Raw genomic sequence first — 24,388 nt, 5'->3', positions numbered from 1 at the left:
AGAATATTTGCTTCAGCAGTAACTGCATCCGATGTGTGAATAAATCTACACATAGCAGCAGCATTGTAATTTAAAAATGTGCACCACAGAGTCGCCGACAAGGGTCCTAAAGGCGACTTACTTGTTAACCGAGGACTGCAGGCAAGTCGTCAGGTAGTAATTGAAGAGCAGCCAGTTCAGCGGCTTCTCCAGGGACTCCGAGCACGCGAAAGTGTTCCAGCCCACCGAGAAGGTGGCCGCCGCCATCAGCGGGGTCTGCGCCCCGGTCCTGCCCAGGTAATTTAGAAGCAGCATTCTGAAAGGAGAAGTGTGGCACTTCAGGATTCATCTGTGACATCTCCTGTCCTTTTCAAAATTTCATTTACTTATTTTTTGTTTATTTATTTGAGACAAGGTTTTTGCTAGATAGTTCAGGCTGGCCTCCAGCTCTGGGCAGGCCTCCTGCCTCAGCCTCCTGAGTGCTGGGATTACAGGCGTGCATGGGCCACACCAGCTTGGCAGGGTGAATGTGATAAAATTTTATTTATTTATTATGTATTTGGTACAGGGTCTCACTCACTATGCAGCTCAGACTTGTAGTGATCCTCCTGTTTTCAGTCTCTCCAGTGCTGGGAATACAGGCATGCGCCACCATGCCCTGACTCTGTGGCTGCCTCAGGGCGCCTGGGGGAAGGACCGGCGCCGCCTGCAGTACTGGGGATTGAACCCTGGTCCTGAGCTTGCCTGAGCAGGCACTTAGTCTACTGAGCTATCTTGACAGCCCTAGATCTTGTATTTTAAAAAGCTATAGACTCAAACAGACAACTGGGGTGTGTGAACAGTGACTGAATATTTAACAATATTTAGAAATTACTGTGCCAGGCAAGGTGGCACAGGCTGGCAATTCCAGTACTCAGGAGGCTGAGGCAGAAAGACTGCCACAAATATGAAGCCCGTATAGGACGCATAGTGAGGTCAAGGTCAGACTGAGCTATGTAGCAAAACCCTGTCTCAAGAAACAAAACAAAACAACAACAAAAAACCTTTTAAGGGTCAGGGAGATGGCTCAGTAGAATAAGCACTTCCCTGGCAAGCACAAGAGCCTGAGTTCAATCCCCGGTTCCACCAAAAAACCCTCAAAAACCAAAAAAACCCTTTTAGCCAGGCATGGGGGCATGTGCCTGTAATCCTAGCACTCAGGAGGCTGAAGCAGGAGGTTCATTATGAGTTTGAGGCCAGCTGCCCAGCCTGAGCTATGCAGGGAGACCTTGTCTCAAAAAAAAAAAAAAAGGGACCACCACCACCACCACAAAAAAAACCCAGAGAAATCACTATTGATTTTGCTCATTGGTGGTAAAGGCATGGATGTCTTCCTTTTGCTAAGAAAGACTTCTCCATCCGAGACACCAAAGGAGACACTCAGGTGTCTACTATTCCTGTTGGGCTTCGTCCCCAGCAGCCTCTGTGGGCTCTGTCACCTCCCAGCTCCAGGAAGCCACTCACTGTCCTGTGTGCATGTGGCAAAGCAGCAGCAGAGATTGAGCCGCTGTGGACAGGACTGCCTGTGACCCGAGCACAAGGCTGGAAGCCACCCAGCTGAAACAGTTCTCTTGTGGCACAGGGCTGGACCCCAGCGCCTCCCACATGCTAAGCAGGGGCTGCCCTAGGTCCTCTGAAATCTGAGTAAACGATGCCTGCGATTCAGTTCATAACAATCAGAGGCGAAGGGATCCTGAGGTGGGTATACTGATGAAACAGGATTATCCTGAGTCCATATCTGGGTAAGCTGGGATGAGCTGCTGGCATATACTCTTATCTTTACTTCATTCATTCATCCATTCACGGTCTCACCTGCAGTCCATGCTGGTCAGGGACCTTCCTGACTCAGCCTCTCAAATGCTGGGCTCACAGCCATGCACCCCCAGACTTGTCCATATTCTTATACACATTTGGAATTTTCTTTACATTTGAAACTTTTTTTTTTAAACTAGCTTTTTGGGGGAAAACCTGGAGGCTCTAGAGTGGTGTAGGCTCCAAGCTTGTGCTTGGCCCCGGGCAAGTCAGCTCAGGGATCAGCCTAGGGTGCGGGGGCGTCCTCCCCAGACCCACGTCATCTCAGAAAGAAAAACACAAGCTGCACACCAGAAGGGCCGGAGGCATGAACACCCAGCCAGCTGAACGGTCCGCCCACACAGTCAGGAATTCACAGGACTGGGGCAAAGAGTTCAGTTCCCCTACCCGGCCCTAGAGTTTCACCTCACTGAGGCACAGGAGGGAGAAGCAAAATCCTGCCCGCTAAGCACAAAGGGAGGCCACCGCCCGCTGCTCCCGGCTCGGCTTGCCTTTAGTAGGTCAGGTCTGGCCACCCATGTTAATGTGAGAGGCGGTGCTTGCCTTCCTGGTTTTCAGCCTACCAGACTCTAAAAGGCTCTGGCAAAAGCCTATACTGTAGAGTTCATTGTTCATAAAGACTATTTGCCTGTATACATACCCCTGAGATGTTTTTAATTGAAATGACAGACACATCAGTGATAAAATTAAGAAAAAAAATACAATTTTCTATTTCGAGTATTTGCTGATCTAAAAAGGTAGTGTGGTGGTTGGGTCAGAGCACAGGGGATAGCCCTTGCCCAGTGAGCCCAGGCCCGGGTTCAGGCCCAGCGACACGAGGTAGGGAGGAGGAAGTGAGGGCCCAGGGGTAGGGGATCTGAAGCACAGCGAAGTGCTAGATAACAAACATTCTGGATTTCCTCACAGTCACTACAGCAAAATAGAAAAAATTATTTGTAGAAATCAGCCTACATAAAGCCAGGCGTGGTGGTGCGCGCCTGTAATCCCAGCACTCAGAAGGCTGAGGCAGGAGGATCACTGTGAGCGCAGTGAGACCGTGTCTCAAAAAAAAAAAAAAGTAAAAAAGAAATCCGCTTACATATAAACACAGCAAATGGAAACTCCAAATTAAGCCCCTGTGTCACGACTAATGGCAAAAACACAATAATACTCATCTGCTGATGACAGCAGCTGCTGTAGGGAAGAAGCAAAGAAACCTCACTCTACAGCAGGTCTGCTGTGCAGCGATGCCACCCAAGACATGCCACCCAACAGCGCCCGGGGCGTGGGACTTTCCAGGCCACCCCACTTCCTGGCTGTGTGACAAATTTCACGCTCCAAGTTGGCTTCCCAACTGGAGGACACGGCCGTAGCCACACACATGGGGACAACATCAGGGATGCAGAGGGTACCCAGCAGCAGAGCGGGGCGTTCCAGCTCCAGAGCCCCTCCCTAACCCCCCGCATGGGCCTTGTACCTTTTCCCCTGGGAGACAGTACCCCAGGAAAATACTACATTCACCTGAATTAATCCCTTCCTTCCGTCTACTCTATGTGATAGGATATGATAAAAACATTTGTTTGAAAGTGTCTTAACTTCTTAGAGTCCTCTGAAAGACAGCCAATAAGTCTGACCATTCTTCTCTTGACTGATTTTGAGACAAGGTCACCCTATGTATAATCCAGGCTGGTCATGAATTCAGTGTCGCCCTGACACACAATCTGCTGTGCTGCGGGTACAGGCATGTGTCACCAAGCCCAGCTGTCAGGTGTTGCAGAAAGGGCCAACCTTACCCTCCCATGGAGACCCCTGCCGCCAGGAAAGGAGCAGAGGGGAACAGGCTGTGCACGTGGTGAATCACCGTCTCCAGGTCTTCAGTGTTGGCGCAGCAGTAAGTCCGCGGTGTCTGGGAGCGCGGCAGAGACAGCCCAAAGATGCCAGCATGAGTTTAGGACAGGGAGGATGAAGGGATGAAAAAGAAGAAAAAGCAAGATGTGAATGCAAAGATACCCTTGGCTCGAACATAGGCTTAGGTGGGCTAAATCAGCATTTTCATAACTTCCATGACACAGCTGCCCCTCGCGCCCAAGGCCCTGTTCCAGCAGGACAGGCGCCGCAGCAGGTGCCTTTAGCTGTACTCAAACTCGTCTCCACCTTCCAAGACCAGCCCAATTTAGGAAAAAACAGTAAAGATGGTTTGAGACAGGGTCTCGATGAGTACTGTAGGCTGGTCTTTTTTTTTTTTTTGCAGAACCGGGGATTGAACTCAGGCTCTTTTGCTTGCCAGGGAAGCACTTATTCTACTGAGCCATCTCCCAGCCCCTGTAGGCTGGTCTTTAACCCACTTATGTATCCACGTTGCCCGGGATCTCAAGGCAATCCTCCTGCTTCCGTTTCCTGAGTGCTGAGATTACAGGCTTGTGCCACCACACTGGGCAAATTACAAATTTTCAATGATCCACCCAATTAAATGAACCTTAAAACACTGCTTACTGAATCCTGTCTTTTTTTTTTTTTTTTTTTGGATTTGCAAATACGGAATGTTTGAAAGACAAATAGTAACTTCACAGTATTTACAATAGGTAACACGGGTGGAATAATTACATGTGTCCACAGAAGCCTGAGGAAGGAAAACATGTACTCGCTTACTCTTTTCCCATCTACCTACCTCTCATCTATTTATCATTTTATTCACTTGTTTGAGACTGGGTCTCACTATGCAACCCAGGCTGGCCTCGAACTCGTGGTGATCCTCCTGCCTGGGTTTCCCAAGTGTTGGGCTCACAGGCGTGTGTCACCATACCCAGCTGTCACCTATTTATTTATTTATTTATTTGCAGAACCAGGGATTGAACTCAGGTCCTTATGCTTGCTAGGCAAGTGCTTATTCTACTGAGCCATCTTCCTGGCCCCCACCTATTTATTTTTGCAGCACTGGTGATCAAACCCAGCACGTGAAGTGCTCTACCTCTGAGCCACATCCCCTGGCAGGAAACTGAACATAAATAGCTAGAAGGTGTCTACACTGACATATGCAAAAAGCAACCGTGCACGCCTGTAATCCCAGCACATCGGAGGCTGAGACAGGAGGAATGCACGTTCAAGGCCAACCTGCACTACATACCAGGGGTGACTGAGAACACACTGAATGTTTAAAAACACTTGATTACAACACAAGACACACAGCCAAGAATGATGCAGTAAATGTATTCCAAGTGCCGGGGAATGTTTTCAAGGGAATTAATGGTACTGTGTCTTGTACAGTACGTAAATTCTTTAATTAATTAATTAATTAATGTATTTATTTTTTGGCAGAACCGGGGATTGAACTCAAGACCCTTGTGCTTGCCAGGGAAGCACTTATTCTACTGAGCCATCTCCCTGGCACTAAATTCTTTAATTTAAATATTCACCATATCTTCTTTTCGCTCCCCTTGATCAAATGGCTAAGGAAATTTCTATCTGGTAAAAAATATGACACTGTGTCCCCACCCGCTTCAATCACTGCACAGCACTATGGGACTTCCGGCTCCTCCCAAAGTCAAAATCGCTGCGGAAGGTAATCGAGGCAGCCGCAGCAGTGCAAGTGGCAACCCGAAGAGGGCCTTCTACCACTGCTTTGAAAGTGGCTAGGCAGGGCTGGCCAGACGGCTCAGGGATTAAAGCGCCTGCGTAGGCAGGCGCGGGGCAGGGACTGGGGCTCAACTGCCCTGCCAGCCCCGCCTGGGAGCACGCTGAGACCTCTGAGGCTGGGCGTGGTGGTGCGCGCCTGTAATCCCAGTGCTGGGAAGGCTGAAAACGGGAGGATCACTTCGAGTCGGATCTGTGTAGTGAGACTCTGTAGACCTGTACTAAATACATTTTTTTAAAAAAGTGGCCAGGATGACATGTTTGAGGCAGAGAGGAATATTTCCAAGCAGGTTAATGGCATTGTCTTTTACTATATAATAAATTCAAAACCATGTTCAATCACACACTGCATGTTTTGATCACCCAAAGTATGGAGACCCTGTGTCAACAATGAAAAACACAGACCCTAAAATACCCTGCAAAAATGGATGAAATGCACTTGAGAAGCACAGATTCAACGTAAAGTCTAAAGAGAATGGCACTTGTCCACCCACAAAGATTGCAAAATGTGTCATGAGATTTTATGGGAACAAATCATTTTTGACTTTTTTACTACATGCAAATCTATTTGTCCTACATAGCTTTAAATTTTCTTTTCTTTTTTTTTTTTTTTTTTAATTTTAGGGAAGGGCCTACATGGTGTTCAGGGTCTCACTACTAGATTGGACTCGTAGTGATTCTCCCATTTATAGCCTCCCAAGTGCTAGGATTATAGGCTCGCACCACCACACCCAGTCTCAAGTGCCATCTCAGGGCGCCCTGGGGACGGGGCTGGCACGACAGGCCTGGGGATCAAACCCCAGGCCCTTGCACAAATTTTCTTAATTTTATTTATTTTTTTGTGTGTGGAACCGGGGATTGAACTCAGGCCCTTGCGCTTGCCAGGGAAGCACTTATTCTACTGAGCTATCTCCCCAGCCCCAAATTTTCTTAATTTTAGACAATACCTTTAAAAAGTAAAATAAGGGCTGGGGAGACAGCTCAGCGGTCTAAGCGCCTGCCTGGCAAGCACAAAGACCAGGGATTCAATCTCTAGCACCACGTGCTATGCCAGGCGGGCCACCAAAACTGGGCATGGTGGTGTACACCTGTAATCCCTGAGCTGTGGAGGCGGGACAGGAAGATCACTACGAGTCCGAGCTGCATAGTGAGACCCTGCACCAAATAAATAAATAAATAAATAAATAAATAAATAAATAAATGATTTTGTAAAAGGAAAATAAAATTCTGCATTATTTAGGAACAGTCCTCCCAGGTACCTGTGTGACATGGACCTTTAGTACATGTGTGTGCAGGGCTGTACAAACAGGGCATATACACGCACAGCATACGTGTAGGGACATGCACACTCACACACGTATAGTGGTTACGCAGGGATGTGCGAAGAGCGTGAGAAGTGGGCTGCAAAGAATGGTTCTGATCCCAGCGAGCACCTCGAATATGACCTGGTTATATTCTATGTCCACGTTGGGAGACCCAGCAAGATTGAGCAATTCGCAAAGGTTGCAAAATAACAGAGCCGAGGCAACATTGGCAAGCATCACCCCTAGCTCCTGCCAAGATAATCAAGAAATCGATAGCTGGTACCCTTGGGTGTCGGGCTGATCTTTCCCCAAACGCTTTCCTCGAAATCCTCAGAAAATGTGGAGGGGCAAAGGGACAAAGCTGCTAACAGAGGGGTGTGGTCCGCGAGCGATTTCCTAAGGAGATCTCTGCGCATCTGGCGGTCTTGGACCCGACGCAGTTACCCACGCAGCCACGACAGGGGAGCCCTCACCGCGGGGGCGGGCGCACAAGGTCCCCTCCCTGCCTCCAGGGCACCGATTCTCTGCCTGCTGCTTCCTCTTCCCACCCTATTCCCTCCATTCTTCCGCAACCCCAGGCTGGCTAAGCTTGCAGGTCTGTGTCTGCCCACTCTCCACTCAGTGCCAACTCTTTGTTTGTGCTTCCTTTGTTTTGACTACTGGAAATAGAACTCAGGATCTCACTTTTGCCAGGGAGGCACAGCACCACTGAGCCCGACCCTCTCTGTACCCAATTGTTATATATTTATTGAATCTTGGTTTCTGGAGACAGGATCTCAGGGCCTGGGAGATGGCTCAGTAGAATAAGCGCTTGCCTGGCCAGCGCAAGGGCCTGAGTTCAATCCCTGGTTCCGGAAAAAAAAAAAAAAAAGGGTCTAGTTCTATAGCCCAGCCTGGGCTTGAATTTGAAGTGATCCTCCTACCTCAGCCTCCTAGGCACTGGCATCATAGGTATGGGGAACCACACCCAGCTGTGGGATTAATTTTTTTTAAAAAGCATTGAAAAGAGTAATGAAGCATTCCTAATTATTTGTATTTCATAGAACAATAATAAGGTATACTTTTTTTTTTTTGGTGGAACCGGGGATTGAACTCAGATCCTTACGTTTGTCTGTCAAGCGCTTATCCTACTGAGCCATCTCCCCGGCCCCAAGGTATACATTTTACATTCATCTATGGAACACATTTTCCTTTTCCTTTTTTTTTTTTTTTCTTTTTTTGTGGTACTGGGGATTGAACTCAGGACCTTGTGCTTGCCAGGCAAGTGCTTATTTGTGGAGGACCACCTAAGGTGATTTGGGCACATGGCAGAATTGTAGAGATGCATACCATGGATGAGCTATACACAAATTTAATTATTCCTTTATAGACTGGTCCCCTACAGGTTTCCTTCTAGGGAAAGAGCAAGACTGGCACAAGATTTATTTTGTAGATTCCTCCTATTATATCATGATTTCAGAGGCCTTGTCCAATGTTACATGGTTAGGTAGAGGCCTCAATCCTCTCATCCCTAAACTCATTATCAGCGACAAAACTGGGCCCATACAACATACTTTATGGAATCTAGCCCTACCTTTTCATGGTAGACTCCTGCAGACTGGGCAGCTACAACTGACAGTTGGAGGAAAAATCAAAGCAGTATTACAAGGACATAGATACATAAAGGTAAATGTGTGCTTATGGTCCTCAAGTACTGCTAGAAAGAAAGGGTGGTAACCAAATGTGTTCTCATGTACTAATGTATCATGTATCATGCCTGAACATCCTTGCAATGACTCCACAGTGGTGATCATGGTCAGGATGCTTAGGGATTGGCTTCCAGTCAGTCTAACAGAGCCATGGTGTCATTCACTTAGTTCTTTCTTGATAAGAAAGAACTTATCTTTCTTTAATTAATAAGACATTAATTAAAAGTTATCAATTGGACCAAGAAGATGCTTGGATTAATTATAGCAGGGATAACTTCCTTGGTGCTTTTGATGGCCTGTGCAGTTGTTAACTCTATGATATTAACTCATTCCATATTAACTGCTCCCTTTGTAAACAACTGGACAAGAGTTTCAGGTGACAGCAGGAAGTTCAGTGAAATAATAATAATAATAATAATAATAATAATAATGTTATTATTATTTTGCGGAACCAGGGATTGAACTCAGATCCTTGCGTTTGCCAGTCAAGTGCTTATCCTACTGAGCCATCTCCCTGGCCCACTCAACGAAATATTAATATAAAGTTAATAACTCAAGAGAGCATTCTAAAAACTTCCGTCCTTAGGATGGAAGATCAAATTAAAGTTTACAATTACAACAAGGTTTAAAATGTCACTATAATATGACTTGCTTTTGTATCACCCCATTACCATTTAACAGAAGTCTTCATCCTTGGGGATTAATCAAGAAACATATACAAGGAGCTATCCATCAAAATATTACTTTGGATATAGATATTGTTCAGAGAAAGGTATTATTAATGTCACAGCAGACAGCCACCTTTGATGCCCAGATTAAAGACTGGGATAAGTTTGCTGATGCTGTAGAGCAGTTAAAATCCATTTGCATATCTCAAGGCCCACTTTTGCTTTTATACTGGAATTGGTGGACTCATTCTTTTGTTTATAATCCTTCTCATTAAGGTGTGTCATGGAGGAGTCTTAGCCCAACAACAGCTATGGGCTATGTGGCCAGAACTGACACTGCTCCAGCTTCTTCAAAACAAAAAACAGGAAATGTGGAGCACCACCTGAGCCGCTCTCCTTGAAAGAAGAGCGACTGTCTCCATTTTGACTGAGCCTGACCCTATTTCCTCGGATTGTTATGCACAGAGCTGGCTAGGACTTCTGTTTATCCTTCAATTGGCCTTAAGCAATGTGTATTGGTCTAGCTGAGGTGCTGGTGATAGTCTCTGAAGGTGGCGGGCGTGTTTCCCTGGTAACCTACACCTGCTGCTCTTTAATGTGAGCCGGGTGGAGACAGGACGGTAGAGCTAATGCTCCGCGCCACCAGCTGGGATCGAGCCTCGAGACAGAGGCTATGACTTCCTGGGGCTTGAAAGGCTACATCAAAGCTGAAGCACCAGACTTACCAAAACATCAGATACTATATCATGCAGATTACTCTCTCTGCACATCCTCTCTGCATATGGCAGAGGTAAACTTAGGCCACCCACTAGCTCAGCTCATAGGAGTCTCCTTCCCACAGTTCTCAGTCAATCCTCCTCAAGCCACTCCTCCACTAAATAAAACCGGGTGAGGCCCTGGGTCAGCTCTCTTGGTTCCAGAAAGCCATCTTCATGGCTGGATTTAGAGGCCCTTGACTCCTTGATGATTAAAAATGTAACTGAGTGTCTTTATTTTCGCCATGGGTTACATTGTAAGTGGTAGATTGAAATCAACTTGGTGGGATTACAATAACATAACTTTGGGATTATAAATATTGGCTTCTTGGACCGAGGCGAGGACCTGGAAGTGTCTCCTACACTTATTCTACTGAGTTATCTCCCTGGCCCTTTAATTTTCCTTCTTAATCAGCTGAGGGCTTCTAAAAAAAAAATACACACTGATTTCTCCCAAACCTGAAAAGTGAATTCTCTTGCACCGTCTTTATTTGCTTATTTATTCCGGCGCTTATGCCACACCCAAACAACTGCAAAGCCCTTTGTGAGTCTGGGTTTCTGCGCTTGCTCAACGGGGTGAAGCTCCCCACCTTACTGTTGCAGAATTAAACCCTCATCCTGCAGGTAAATCGCATAGACCTGACAACCTGCAGGCGCCCAGAAAAAAAGCTTCAGCAGCCTCACAACCCCTGCTACTACTTCTGGGACACACCAGTGCTGCCCCAGGGGGCTGCCTGAACCAGGCTGTGCACCTCCAGTTGTCCTTAAACTCACTTCTTTTTTCTTTTTTTTTCTTTGCTACTGGGAATCAAACTCATAACCTCGTGCTTGTCAAGCAGGTGCTGTGCCGCTGAGCTGTACCCCTGACCCCTTTTTCTTTTTCTTTTTTGAGATAGGGTCTCCATCTGTAATTTGGGCTGGTCTTAAACTCACTATGTAGCTGAGGCTGGTCTTGAACTCAGGCTGGCGATCCTCCTGCCTCAGCCTCCTGAGTCTTGGGATTACAGGTATGTACCATTCCTGGCTCTTTAATTATTTAAACATGTGTTTTCTTTTTTTCTGAAAAAAAATTCTCTATAGAATTTTACAGTCAGGATTCATCAGTTATAATAGCTCATATCACGGGACGGAAGCTCTCAAGACATCCCTACCCCTGGAGCTGCCCTTCCAGCTGCTCTGCTGCGGGGTAGGCCAAGGGATGGTCCCTCTCACCCCAGGGACACAAGGTACAAGGGTGGGAGAAGCAGAAGGCCCGCGAGGGCCGCAGGAGCGCACGCCCACACAGCTGCTTTGGACAGGTGAGGAGGAGCTCGGAGCACCACCCGCCCTACCTGCTCCAGAAAAGCAGAAGTGGCAAAGCTCACAGGATCCAGGTGGACTTCTCCGATCTGCATCTTCAACCCCAAGAACGTGAGACTGAATGTGAAGCCAGTCTCTGAATCATCCCTTAGGGCTCCCCACATTTTCACTGAAGGCCAGATTGGTTCTTTTTGTTGTTGTTGTTTTGTCTTTTTGAGACAGAGTCTCACTATGCATCTCAGGCTGGCCTTGAGCTCACTTTGTAGCCCATGCTAGTCTCAAACTCATGGTGATCCTCCCGCCTCAGCCTCCTGAGTGCTGGGACTTGGGACGCGTGCTGTGTCCACCCATGTTCTGTGGGGGAATCGGGACTCCTGTCCTCAAAACTGGAAGAAAAGGACCTGTCCCTCCCTGGCTCCGGGAACCTTGGAGGAAGGGGAGCCTGCCCCCGCGAGGGGCCCTCTGTCCCCTGCGAGTCAGCATCGGGCACCAGCTTCTCTCTCCCGGGCACAAGGCCCTTTGTCTTTCCAGGGCCCTGCGGCTCTGCAGATGACCAGCAGGAAATGAGGACAGTCACAGCATCGGTGTCACAGGCTCTGGACTCCCTCTCCTTTCCTGGCTCTTCGGAAACTGCTTACCCTAAATTCCACTGAGCCTGTTGCCAGTTCTTTTGGGTTAAATTTCACTCAGAGGAAGTTGCTTCCTGTGTGATCTTTTGCTGATTCACATTTGTTCTTCTTTCATGACTACCCTAAAGTCTTTCTTACCGTGGGTCTGAGCCGCATTAAATATTTTCTGGAAGAAGGAGAGGTATAAATAAACACCAGCTCCTCTGGTCTTAAACACTGACAGTTCAGGGCTGCAAGACACAAAGCCCAAGGAATCTGCCCCGTTGGTGGTTTTTTTTTTTTAACCCCAGGTCCCTGCATCTGCCTAAGCAGGTGCTTTAAGCCACTGAGCTATCTGGCCAGCCCCTGCCCCTGGTAGTTCTGATCAACATTGACATCTTGCTTTTGTGACTTTGCTTAAAAAAGATACAATAATCCCAAATGACCACAATACAATTATAATTATGTCCTTTCATAGCAACTTGTTAAAAACACTCTTAAGAAAAAATTAATTATAATTAAACATACTTCTTTTACCTTAATGAGCTAATGATTTTACACAATAGAAGTTATGCTTCATTAACTGAGCTATACCTCCAGCCCCAGCCCCTTTTACATTTTATTTTAGTGTTGCCATTTTTTTTTATTAATAAGAATCTTGCTAAGTTGCCCAGGGTATTCTCGGGAGATCTTGTGATCTTCCTGCCTCAGCCTCCTGTGTAGCTAGAATTACAGGTGTGTGCCACCGCAACACCTGGCCCCCCCTGAATTCTTTAAAGTTAAAACAAAAACAAAAAACATAAGATGTATATATTGTGGCTTTGTGAGAACTCAATACTTGGCAATTTTTCCACATTCTAATTGAAATTGATGGCTGGAAGTTACTAGGTTTCCGCAATCTTTCCAAGTAAATTTTGGAAAGGCCTGAGCTGCTCAAGATGGGATGTACTCAAAGCACCCTCCTCTGCTTCCTCCATCCTCCTTCCTGTTTGTTGTTGTTATTGACGGTTCCATCCCTGCGTCTTCCCCTTCCCACTGCACTCCGTCCACCCCAATCTGCTCCCAACCCTACCTTCTCTCTGGAGCTCCCCATGGCTGCTGAGAGCCCAGTCTTCTAGAAACTTCCGCTGAGGCTTGAAAGAGCACCCTGAACGGCTCCTGTGAGAGCTCACGTGTGGGAAACGTCTCCAAATTCCTCAGAGAGTGGAAGCTGGAGGCAGCGCCTCACCAAGGTCATCCTTGTACTGGAGGTCTTAAGGGCACTGTGGCTTCCCAGTGACAGATGCCACCCGCTGGGCCTCACCAGGCGCCAAGTGCACACTGGCCCCACACTCTCGGGCTGCAGCCTCCAGCGCTTGGAGCCACAGACACTGCTGCGCTTTCTAAATGACCCCACCTCAGCTCTTCGGGGGTAGCACCGGCAGCCCACGACAACACGTAACACAAATTCATCTCTCCTTTGGAGTACAAGGGACTGAACCCAAGTCTTCACCTCGACCAGACCTTTCTGATTTTTATTTGCAGACAGCATCTTGCTAACTTGCTGCTCCAACTGGCAACTGCCCCCCTGCCTGGGCCTCCTGGAGTGCTGGGAGTCTGCATGTGCCACCTTGCCCAGCCCCCACCCCCCAACTGAAGCCTGAACCCAGGACCTTGCACACGCTAAGCAAGTCTCCACCACTGGACCGCAGCCTCACACTGTTGTTCAGCTTTTTATTTTGAGACAAGCTCTTGCTAATTGCCCAGGCTGACCTTGAAGGTCTGATCTTCCTGCGTCGACCTCCTGAGAAGATGGTGGCACATGCCACCTATCATATCCAGCTTTTTTTTTTTTTGCAGACTCAGGCCCTTGTGCTTGCCCAGGAAGCGCTTATTCCACAGAGCCATCTCCCTGGCCCTAAATTCTCCAGCTTTGTTTCAGCAAATACCAGTCCCCCATCGCCCAGCCAAGCTAGAAACGTCAGCCTTGACCCCCTTCTCCTCTCTCCCCATAAAGCCACTGATATTCTGCCCTGTGCACCCACTCAGGCTTGTCCCTACCTCTTCACCTTTCCGACATCTGCTTCAAACTCCAGACTCTTTTCTACACATCGCCGCCGCAGTTTTTTTAAATCAGGAAGATGATAAAATTATGTTCCTGCTTCCAAGCCACAGTGATTGCACCCTCGCTTTCTTAGGGTTCTGCAACATTTGGCCACACCCCAAGAGTTCCTGTCCCTCCTAAGGGCAAGGGGAAGCTTAGCAGAGCAGTTAGGAATGCAAGCAGCGGGGCGCATGTGTCTCTTGCCTGGGCCAAGTCATTAACCTCCCCACGCCTCATTTTCATTGTCTGGAAAATGGGAACAATGGTAGGTACTTTAGTCTACATCATTGGTTGCTTCTACTGCCAAATATTAAGAACAAAAGACGTAACTAATACATTCAAAGCATTCAGTAGATATTAGGTAAAGTTATCATCACCCAGCCACGACCATGGAGTTCATTTCCGCAACTTTGGCACCTTGTTCTTCATACTGAACCTCTCTGGCCGATTCCCAGAGGCTCAAGGGCACCGTCTTCAAGATGTCACTCAATATGTCACGTCCCCCCCCAAGTTACTCCTCTCCCTTGTGCACTGGTTTAATACCGCTTCCTACAGCTGCACAGAGTTGTGTACAATTATTTAGTTATTAACTGAGACACAGTCCACTACGCAGTTCCGACTGCTCTTGAACTCACCGTGCAACCCAGCCTGGCCTCAAGCTCATGGAGATTCTCCTGCCTCTGCCTTCTGAGTGTTGGGGGAGCTCAGGGTTTTTTTTTTGTTTTTGTTTTTGTTTTGCAGAACAGGGGATTGAATTCAGGCCCTTATGCTTGCCAGGCAAGCACTTATTCTACTGAGCTATCTCCCTGGCCCCTCTGAGTGTTGGGATTACAGGTGTGCACCACCATGTCTAGCTACGGTATTAATTTTTAAAATTGACTTTTTTTTTTTTTTTTTCCAGAACTGGGGATTGAACACACTCAGGCCCTTGCGCTTGCCAGGGAAGCGCTTACTCCGCTGAGCCATCTCCCCGGCTCCCCCCCCTTTTTTTTGAGAGAGAGAAGGTCTTGCTATGTAGATCAGGCTGACCTGGACTCACTAAACAGTACAGGCTGGTCTCAAACTCAAGGCAGTCCTCCTGCCTCAGCCTGCCACATGCTGGGATCTAGGCATGTACCACCATGACCAGCTTTAAAATTGATTTCTGTGCGTGTCTCTGCACAGGCATGTTAGCATAAGCGACGTGCTATATTTTCTTGTATGTTCTATTTCTGCTCATTTTGCAGAGCTTTGCCTGTTGAATTTAATGGAAAATTTATGTTACTCCATACAACACGGTATAGGACTTGTTTTTGGTTTATATATTCAAAAAAGGTTGATGATACTAAAATAGATCTGAAAATATTCTTAGTCCTTTGACTCTAGGCTCATTCCTTTCATGTAACGAGCCATATGTAATGAGTCATGCCCCCAGCCTAGTTTTATTTTTCATTCATTTCTCAAGACAGGGTCTTGCTATGTAGTCCAAGCTGGCCTTGAACTCACTCTGTAGTTCACAGTGATCTTGCCGCAATCTTCCCGCATCCCGAATGCTGGGATTACAGGCATGTGCCAACAAGCCCAGCTTGAATTGTATACATTTTTCTTTTTTCTTTTTTCAATTATCATTCTTTTATTTATTTGGTACAAGGTCCCGCTACCCAGCTTGGACGCTTAGTGATCCTCCTGTCTCAGCCTCCCAGCACTGTATACATTTTTCTATTCTTGTCTCCTGCACCTGAACTCTGAGCCGGCGGGGCGAGGGCCAGGTCGCACTGCGGTATAATCCTCACCTGTGGGCCCGCCCAGTGCCTGGTTTAGAAGGCATTTACTACAGCTCTGCTGAACAAAAAGACCTTTGTCCCTGACCTCACAGGACCCGACAGACTTTGTTTGTAGAGCGTTATATCCTTGGCAGCTTCAGACCATGTCTTTCTCATCTTTGTGTCAGAGAAGCAAATACAAATCTATACAGCAGACAAAACAAACATACACAAATGTACCCAAGTACACACAGCTCCAAGCAACCTTCTTAGATCAAGGCTACGGTGACAAGTTAAAATCTTTCCATTTGTGCATTTGGTTTTTGAGACAGGGTGTCAATGTGTAGCTTAAGATAGTCTTAAACTCACTATGGAGTCCAATGTGGCCTCAAATTTGCAAGGATCCTCCTGCCTCCTAAATCTTGAGATTACCCAGGCCAACATGCCTGGCTTTCAGAACCTTTCTTATAGAGTAGTGCCTGCGAGACTCTGAAAGGGAAGGACTAAGTGGGAAAACGTGAGCCTTCCCACTAGCCTAGTCACCGGAAGGCACTTGGGGAAGACGGCAAACCCTTCAATTTGCGCTTGCAAAATCATACCAGTCTCGATTCCCACCAGGGCCAAGGCACTGTGAGCCAAGACACGAGAGCTCCTTTCTTCCCGATGCTAATAAAGAGCTAATTCTTATGATACAACTTTTTATTGCAGCATGTCTTATTGATATATATATTTTTTTTTCTGAAGAGTGCGTCTTGCCATGTGGTTTGGCTGGCCTTGGGCTCACTATGCAGCCCAGCCTGCATGGCCTCCGAATCATGGCAGTCCTCCTGTCTCAGCCTCCTGAGGGCCAGGATTATAGGCCTGTGCCACCACACTGAGCAAACTGTCCTTTAATGCCATTCTGTACCAATGACTCAAAATTGCTTTCAATTCTAGTAGACTCTCCTTTGGCCTACAAGTAAGTGGCAAGGGAGTAACAGTCCGACAGGTATAAGAACATTTCAAAGCCAGGCGTGGTGGCACACGCCTGTAACCCCAGCACACTCGGGAGGTCGAGGCAGGAGAATCGTTGTGAGTTTGAGGTCAGCCTGCTATACAAAGTGAGCTCAAGGCAAGCCTGGATTGCAGAGTGAGACCCTATCTCAAAAAGATGGAAAAAAAATCAAAGAACATTTCAGCCAAGTATAACATTTCTCATTCTAACTCACAAGTTCATTTTATACACATTTTTTTTGTTTTGTTTTGTTTTGTTATGTGTTTTTGTTTTTCAGACAATATCTTAATATGGGGATAGGGAGATAGCTCAGTAGAATAAGTGCTTGCTTGGCAAGTGCAAGGGCCTGAGTTCAATCCCCAGTTCCACAAAACACAACAAAAAAACCAAAACAAAACAAAAGTTCAATATATAGTTCAGGCTGGCCTTGAACTCACTGTGTAGCCCAGGTTGGTCTTGAACTTGTGAAAAATTCTCCTGCCTCAGCCTCCTGAGTGCTGATATGACAGGTATGCTCCACCTTGCCTGGTTGTACTGGTTCACTTTTTAAAAAGTTTTTTTTTTTTCTTTTGTATTTTAGGGAAGGATCTACAGGGTGTTCAGGATCTCACTACTAGATTGGACTCGTAGTGATTCTCCTGTTTACAGCATCCCAAGTGCTGGGATTACAGGCATGTGCCACCATGCCCAGTCTCATTTGTCATTTTAGCATGTCTTGGGAAAGAGGCAAAGCAGGCCTGGGGATCAAAGCCCCAGCCTCTGAGCCTGCTTACAGGCACTTTAATCCGCTGAGTTATTTAGCAAACCCTTTGTGTGTGTGTGTGTGTGTGTGTGTCTGTGTGTGTGTGTCTGTACAGGGTCTCACTAGGCAGTTTGGACTCACACTGATCCTCCTGTTTACAGCCTGGACTTGATGTCCTGGGGGGCAGGGCTGGCATGGCATGTGGTGCCAGGGATTGAACTCCGGTCCCTGTGCTTACCTAAGCAGGTGTTTAGTCCACTGAGCTATCTCACTAGCCCTTAAAAAGTGTTTTGAATTAAAAATAATGTGTAAAAGAAACAAAAAAAAATAATGCAGATGACCTAGGCATGGTGTTATCTGCTTACAATCCCAGCACTTGGGAGGCTGAGGCAGGATGATCACCACGAGTTTGAAGGCAGACTGAGCTCTCCAGTGACGCCAAGGCCCACCTCAAATATGAATATTTACTGATGTTAGACTATAGTATAAGTAGAAAAATAATTACAAAATAAAATCTTTTTTTTTTTTTTTTTTTGTATTTTAGGGAAGGGTCTACAGGGTTTTCAGGGTCTCACTACTAGATCAGATTTGTAGTGGTCTGTCTGTTTACAGCCTCCCAAGAGCTGGGATTACAGGTGCGCACCACCATGCTCAGTCTCATAAAATCTTTTTATTTTATTTATTTATTTATTTACATTTTTTGTGTGTGTGTGTGTGTGTGTGTGTGGCCAGCTCAGCCCACCAGGGGGCGGGACTGGCTGGCATGTGGTGCTGGGGGATTGAACTGCGGGGTCCCTGTGCTTTGCTGAGCTTGTTCCAAGTAGGTGCTTTAGACCACTGAGCCATCTCTCCAGCCCATAAAATCTTTTTAAAAAATACAAATATATTACATATCCACATGTGTATGTGATCCAAAAGAACATAGTCTAAGGATCTTTCTGGTTGTGTAAGTATGTAGGGTTCGAACCAGACCGGACTCTCCCAGCCCCCAACGGGCTGGCCAGCAGGAGCACTGCTGTCTGCAGGGAACTCAGCTCAGCACCTGAGGCTGTCATCCACAAGCGTGGGAACAGACGATAAGATAGGACAAGGAGTTCTGCAGGTCCTGGGGCCATCTGGAGACTCCGGCACATCTGGAAGATTTACCCTGTCCACTTCGAGCACTCTGCCCCAGAGGCGTAAGGCTGCTGGGGACCTCTGCCTCCAGATGTTCACAGGGACTGCCTGCCCAGTGTGCCCCGCCCGCCCTCTCCCATCTCTGTAAAGGGACACGCGTCTCTCTGTTGGGGCAGTGGGTCTCACCACACTTCTGCCTGCACTGAGGCCCAACAAGTCGCACGCCACACTGCCTTTCCACAAGCTTGGTGGTCTCGGCTGGCTCATCCCGCCCCCCTGTTACAATTAGGGGCCTTTTAAACTTCTGGTTTTGTTTCTTGTCTTTAGTTTTCTACTGTGAACTTACATGGCTTGCATAAAACAATGAAATAATTATTTTAAGTAAAAACATACTTTTTATCATAAACTTGGGAATGGTTATTTAAAAAAAATTAGGACTTTTTTGTCATTTAAGTTTACTTACCAAGAGATTCTCTCCTGCCACTCCTCTGTTATTAAAAACCACACATCTAAAAAAAAAAAAAAAAAAAAAAGCACACATAAAAATTGAGAAAGTGAAGTGATTTCTACACATGATCCCTGGTTACAATGTACTATATAATGACCTTTTTCACACTGAGGCACAACAAAGGACTTAAAAAATTTGGTCTATAGACCTGATAATACTCGACAACTTCATTTTCATGCACTAAAAACAATTCCCATTGCTTAAATTCAACACGGTGATTCAAATCAGAGAGCTGTATATTGAAGTGAGTGAATTCTTCCTGCCAAAACCTCAGAAGTTTTACGACTCCCCTCTCGGCACCAGTTGGGCCCTCTGGGGAGCAGCCGGTAACAATTCCATCGCAGGCCGACTTCTGCGCTTTGCTTCAGGTATGTGCTCCAGCCACGGCGCAGGCACAGTGTTATGTTCAGGAACTGCCCTGCATCTGGAAGCTCAGTACACAGGGGCCCCACTGTGCCCGCTGCTCCCGGTGGAGGTGACCCAAGGTGACCTGAGGGTCACAGGTGCTTTTGGCCATCTTGTTTGCATCTCCTGGGCAAACGTGTGATCTAAAGGCTTTGATCACTGTGAGCCCTCCGCCTGTGGCAATGACAGGCAGTCACGGCCTCAAAGTTGCTTTGAATTGCCATTCTCTGCTTAAGGGTGGTTAGCTCTCCTGAAGGTTCAGAGCAGCATTCTGCACCTGTATATTGTGCCATTCTTGGACACAATCCTGCCTAAGGTCTAGAAAGGTTCTCATTGATTTCCTGAGTGTACACAGTTTGTGTTCAGTTTGCGCTCCTCTGTTTACCTATCCGATCAGTCAGGACTTCAGGACTCAGGTTCTGTCTGGGCAGGGGGCTGCTGACCATGGTGCAGGTGCGGAGGACCAATGAGCTCACCACCCTGCAGAACTGGCCACTCTGACCACTCTCTGGGCTCACATTGCATGGCCCCTGTCAGTGTGTACTCAGGATGTGTTTTTGCAAAGGAATTTTTTTCTTTTTCTTTTTTTTTTTAATACTTAGTACAGGGTCTCACTACCTGGATCGGAGTCGTAGTGATCCTCCTGCTTTCAGCCTCCCAAGCGCTGGGATTACAGGTACTTGCCACTACGCCCACTCTAGGTGTGCCCCGAGGGCAGGGCCAGCGCAGCATGCTGGGGACCTAACCCTGGTCCCTGCGTCTGCCTCAGCAGGTACTCTAGTCCGTTGAGCTTGCTGGTTGGCTCGTCAGTGACCAGCTGTTTCATAAGACCCAATTTTTTGCTTGGGTCTGAAATACCATAGAGAAGGAAAAAATGTTTTTTTTTTTTGTTGTCATGGTTGTTTTGTTTTTTTGAGACTGAGTCTTACTATGTAGATAAGGATGGCCTCAAACTCATGATTCTTCTATCTCAGCCTCCCAAGTGCTGAGATTCTAGGCTGCTAGGATCCCTGACCCATATAGAGAATCTTTTATTATCTAGCTAAAAGAATTTTTTACATTTATCTATTTATTTGGTACAGGGTCTCCCCACATAGCTCAGACTTGTAGTAATCCTCCTGCCTCAGCCTCCCCAGTGCTGGGATTATAGACATGTGCTACTATGCCCAGTTTAGGTGGCTGGTTTGGCACCTAGGGCTGGCATGGCATGCGGTACCAAGGATTGAACCCAGGTCCTTCCACTGCCAGGCAGGTGCTTAGACCATTGAGCTATCTCCCCAGCCTGAAGAAATACTTTTTAAAAAAATCTCGAAATATAATTTTGAGATTAAAATCTCAAAAAATCTAGACCTAGGCATGGTAGTGCACACCTGTAATCCCAGCACTCAGGATGCTGAGGCAGGAGGATTGCTGTGAGTTTGAGGCCAGCCTGGGCCACATAGTAAGACTTTGTCTAAAAAAAAAAAATCTAGAAATATGATACTTTATTGAGTCACTTAAGAGACATTTTCAGGCTAAAACTGCATGTATGATCCTGGGGACTAAACTAAGCCTTGAACTGCTGATCTACATCCTCAACCTTTTTAAAAAATCTGAGACAGTCTGGCCAAAGTTGCCAAGCTGGGTTCAAACTTGTGATCCTCCTGCCTCAGCCTCTAGAGAGTAGCTGAAGCTACAGATGCATACCCCCACCCTGCCTAAAATCATGCTTTGATTTTTTTTTTTTCCTAAAAAGAATGGCAAGGGCTGGGGAGATAGCTCTGTAGTTTAAGCCCCTGCCTGGCAAGTACAAGGACCTGGGTTTGATCCCCTACACTACACGCCGCTCCCCAGTGCCTGCCACCAAAACCAGGCGTGGTGGCTCATGCCTGTCATCCCAGCGCTTGGTGGCTGAGACAGGAGGATAACTACAAGTCTGAGCTGCAAGTAGTGAGATCCTGCACCAAAACATAAAAAAAAAAGAAGAAGAATATTAAAAAGAATGGCAAGACAGCCTAGATACTAATAAACTTTAATGTGGCCGCCTGTATGCCCTGGCATAAGCGCCCAAGTCACACAGGAATGGGGGCTCTAGGGGGTTGTGGCATTGAACACCAGTGCCTTCTGAGGTAAGAATCACTTTTAGGGCATAAACAGTAAATTAGGGTTAAAAAGGCTTTGGCGCCCCAGGTCTTCGTGTGACTGCCCTTTGAGAATGCAACAGAGCTAGCGAGGGAAAGGAAAAGACGAACCAGCTGCAAGACCCTGAAAGGCAGCGCAGGCGCGTGGAATTCTGCTCCAAACTGCAGCCCGGTAATCTTCTGTGCTTCCTTTTCACTAGTCTGGGAAGTGGATCAGAGTTCTGGCGGCTCTTGCTGGAGGAAGGCCCGCCCAGGAGGCTCTGGGCGCCGCTCCCCAGGGTCCAATCTCCGGCTGCTGCTGCAGCGCATGCGCTGAGGGGGAAGGCGGCCCGCGGGACCGCACCGCCCAGGGCTGGACGGTGGATGCCATCGGCTGGGGACAGCAAGCAGTCTGCTCCCCTGACAGTCATCCGACACAGACCTACAGGCCTGTTCCTAAGCCACTGCTGAGCCTCGGTGAGGGCATGGAACAGCCATCCAAGGGCCTCGAAGGCTCGGAGCTGAGACGAGAAAACTTGGTCTTGAAAACTGATTTTTTGCCCCCTATATATTTTAGCTGTTTAAATGTTCTAATCAGAATTTTAAAAAGTAGAAATAAAGATAACAAATAGCAAAGCGCAAACTTGGTATGAAGAGCTTTCTGCAACAGAAGTTGTTAGCCAGCAGCTGTGGTTTTGAGATGGATTGAGTATGACCCCTAAGGGCTCGGGTAGTGAAATTTAATCCCCTGTGTGAGGTAGGAATACGCTAGAAACTTAGTTCTGGTGTCTTATTTACTTATTTTTGGTTTTCTGATAGAGGATCTCACTTTGTTGCCCAGGCTGCCCTCGAATTCATGGGGATCCTCCTGCCTCAGCCTCCTGAGTGCTGGGGTTTCAGGTACATGTCACCACACATGGTTCCATCTGCTGGTTTCCAGCTGGGGACTCTGGAAGGTGAGGAGGACTAGATAGGGTGGAGCTTCCGCCCTTGAACATCATGGCTTTCTGAGGGGGAGATGGGCTGGGGTATAGCCCAGTCGCCGAGGCAGGACGAGGTACTGGGTCCTGTCCAGGTGCCACAGGGGCTGAGAAGAGAACCACGCCACGTGCCCCCATGCCCCATCTCTTCCTCTCTGCTCTACACCCAGCCTCAGATGCTGCATGACAGCCATGCAAAATGGGGCAGTTGCTAAATGCAGAGCTGAAAGCTGCCCTCACGTGGCTCCTCCGTCACTTTGCTGTCGAGCCGCCCGATGCACCCCGACGTCCCCCGATTCTCTGGCCTCTACTCGACCCTGGCATGAAAAGCAGCACTGACTATGAGCTGCGCAGAGCCCCAAGAATGCAGGTAGGCTTTCCCAGGGCCCAGGGGCCCAGACTATGCCTGGAACCCAGGAAGAGCACAGAGGGCGCAGGGCTGGGGCCTCTACAGGCCTCACTTCAGGTCTGTGTGAGGGGGGCGAGTGGGGTGTGATGGCGCCCAAGTGATCCCAGCAGCCGGGAGGCTGAGGCAGGAGGATTTCCAGCCTGGGCTACACAGCCAGACCCTGTCTCAGAAAAACTGAGAAAATGAAATAAATAAAATGTATTGGGGATTTTATCAAACACTGTTAAATATTTTCCAGTTTTAGGTTTCCTCAAGGGTCTATATCTAATGATAGAAATAGAAATAACCAGAAAATGGTAGGGACATAGGAGCATGCAGGGCTCAGCTACTTATACTTCTCTGAATGCTGGTAACAGTGAGCACAGGACATGCGCTTTTGCTCAGGACAGGCCAGATTGTGTTCCAAGCCCTTCCTGGGATACTCGAACGGCCATTTACTCCAAACAGCCCTAACCAGAACATTCACCGAACTGCAGCAAGGAAAGAAAGCAAGAACTAGGTTCCCAGGCCCAGGACAGCACCAGTGGGTCATCAACAGGGGTGGTGTGGGCCTCGACATCCCCTGAGGGGTGTAGACAGCTAAGCCCTTTGGGTCAGGATGGGCCAAGGTCCTCAGGAGAGGTTCTGTGGAAAAGGAGAGAAATCTTACGGGGAGACGTGAAAAATGGTGAGGTTTTCAGCAGCAGGTTTCCTAGAGCAGTGGGGTGCTTTAGGAGGGGGCAGGACGGCAACGGTATGAGCATGTGTGGTGCTTAAGGGGCGAAAGTAAAGGTCACCTTAGCTGAGAAGCCACTATATAGACCACATTAACACGGCACACAGGCACTGGGACAAGGACGCGCTGTCCTAGGGAGGTCGAGGTGGGTGCTGTGGGCCTGCCTTCTGCAGAGCAGAAACTGCAAATTCGACCAAGTAGAAAGGTGAGAGCGAGACACAAAAGCAGCAGACAGAAACCACACACACCTAACCACAAGGAGGAGGAAACAGCACTGATTTCACATACACATTTTGTCTTTTTGAGAGAGGGCCTTGCTATGCAGCTCAGGCTGTTCTTTATCTCACTTTGTAGCCCAGGCTGGTCTCAAACTCGCAACAATCCTCCTGCCTCTGCCTGCTGAGTGCTGGCACCACAGGTGTCCACCACCACTCATGGCTAGAAATGTTAAGTATTGTAGGCAGGCCTTTTTTTTTTTTTTTTTTTGCGATACTGGGGATCGACCTCAGGACCTTGTACTTGCCAGGCAGGCGCTTATGCCAGTGAACTATATCCCTGGCCCCATCCCTTGATGGTTTTTGAAACAGTCTTCTTATGGCAGCCCATGCTGGACTGGAACTCCTAACCCTCCTACATGGCCTCCCAAGGGCTGGGGTACAAGCTCACACCCCATTCCTGACCTTCCTTGGTGCTGGGATCCATCCAGGTGAGATGCTCTGCTTCTGAGCTCTAGCCTGGCCTCACCCTTGGAGGCAATGAAGAGAGAGAGAAAAGGTTGGGGCAGGGATGACAGCTGGGAGTCCAGAGACAGGACACAGAAGAGCCCTAAATTCC

General features: G+C 47.7%; 1 protein-coding gene across 1 annotated transcript in view; it reads right to left on the bottom strand.

Moving 5' to 3' along the window:
- Positions 1 to 24,388, bottom strand: part of Abhd3 (abhydrolase domain containing 3) — an 85,862-nt gene that overhangs the window by 8,094 nt on the left and 53,380 nt on the right. Inside the window, exons 4-6 of the mRNA XM_004635814.2 lie at positions 18,902 to 18,947; positions 3,603 to 3,715; positions 122 to 295 (exon numbers count right to left, since the gene is read on the bottom strand). Coding sequence (XP_004635871.1) covers positions 122 to 295; positions 3,603 to 3,715; positions 18,902 to 18,947 — 333 coding nt within the window. The remainder of the gene's footprint in view (positions 1 to 121; positions 296 to 3,602; positions 3,716 to 18,901; positions 18,948 to 24,388) is intronic.

The sequence above is a fragment of the Octodon degus genome, unplaced genomic scaffold, assembly GCF_000260255.1.
Source record: "Octodon degus isolate 3935 unplaced genomic scaffold, OctDeg1.0 scaffold00075, whole genome shotgun sequence".
Taxonomy (NCBI): domain Eukaryota; kingdom Metazoa; phylum Chordata; class Mammalia; order Rodentia; family Octodontidae; genus Octodon; species Octodon degus.
Note: the sequence above shows the minus strand (reverse complement) of the source record. Positions and strands in the feature narration are given on the sequence as shown.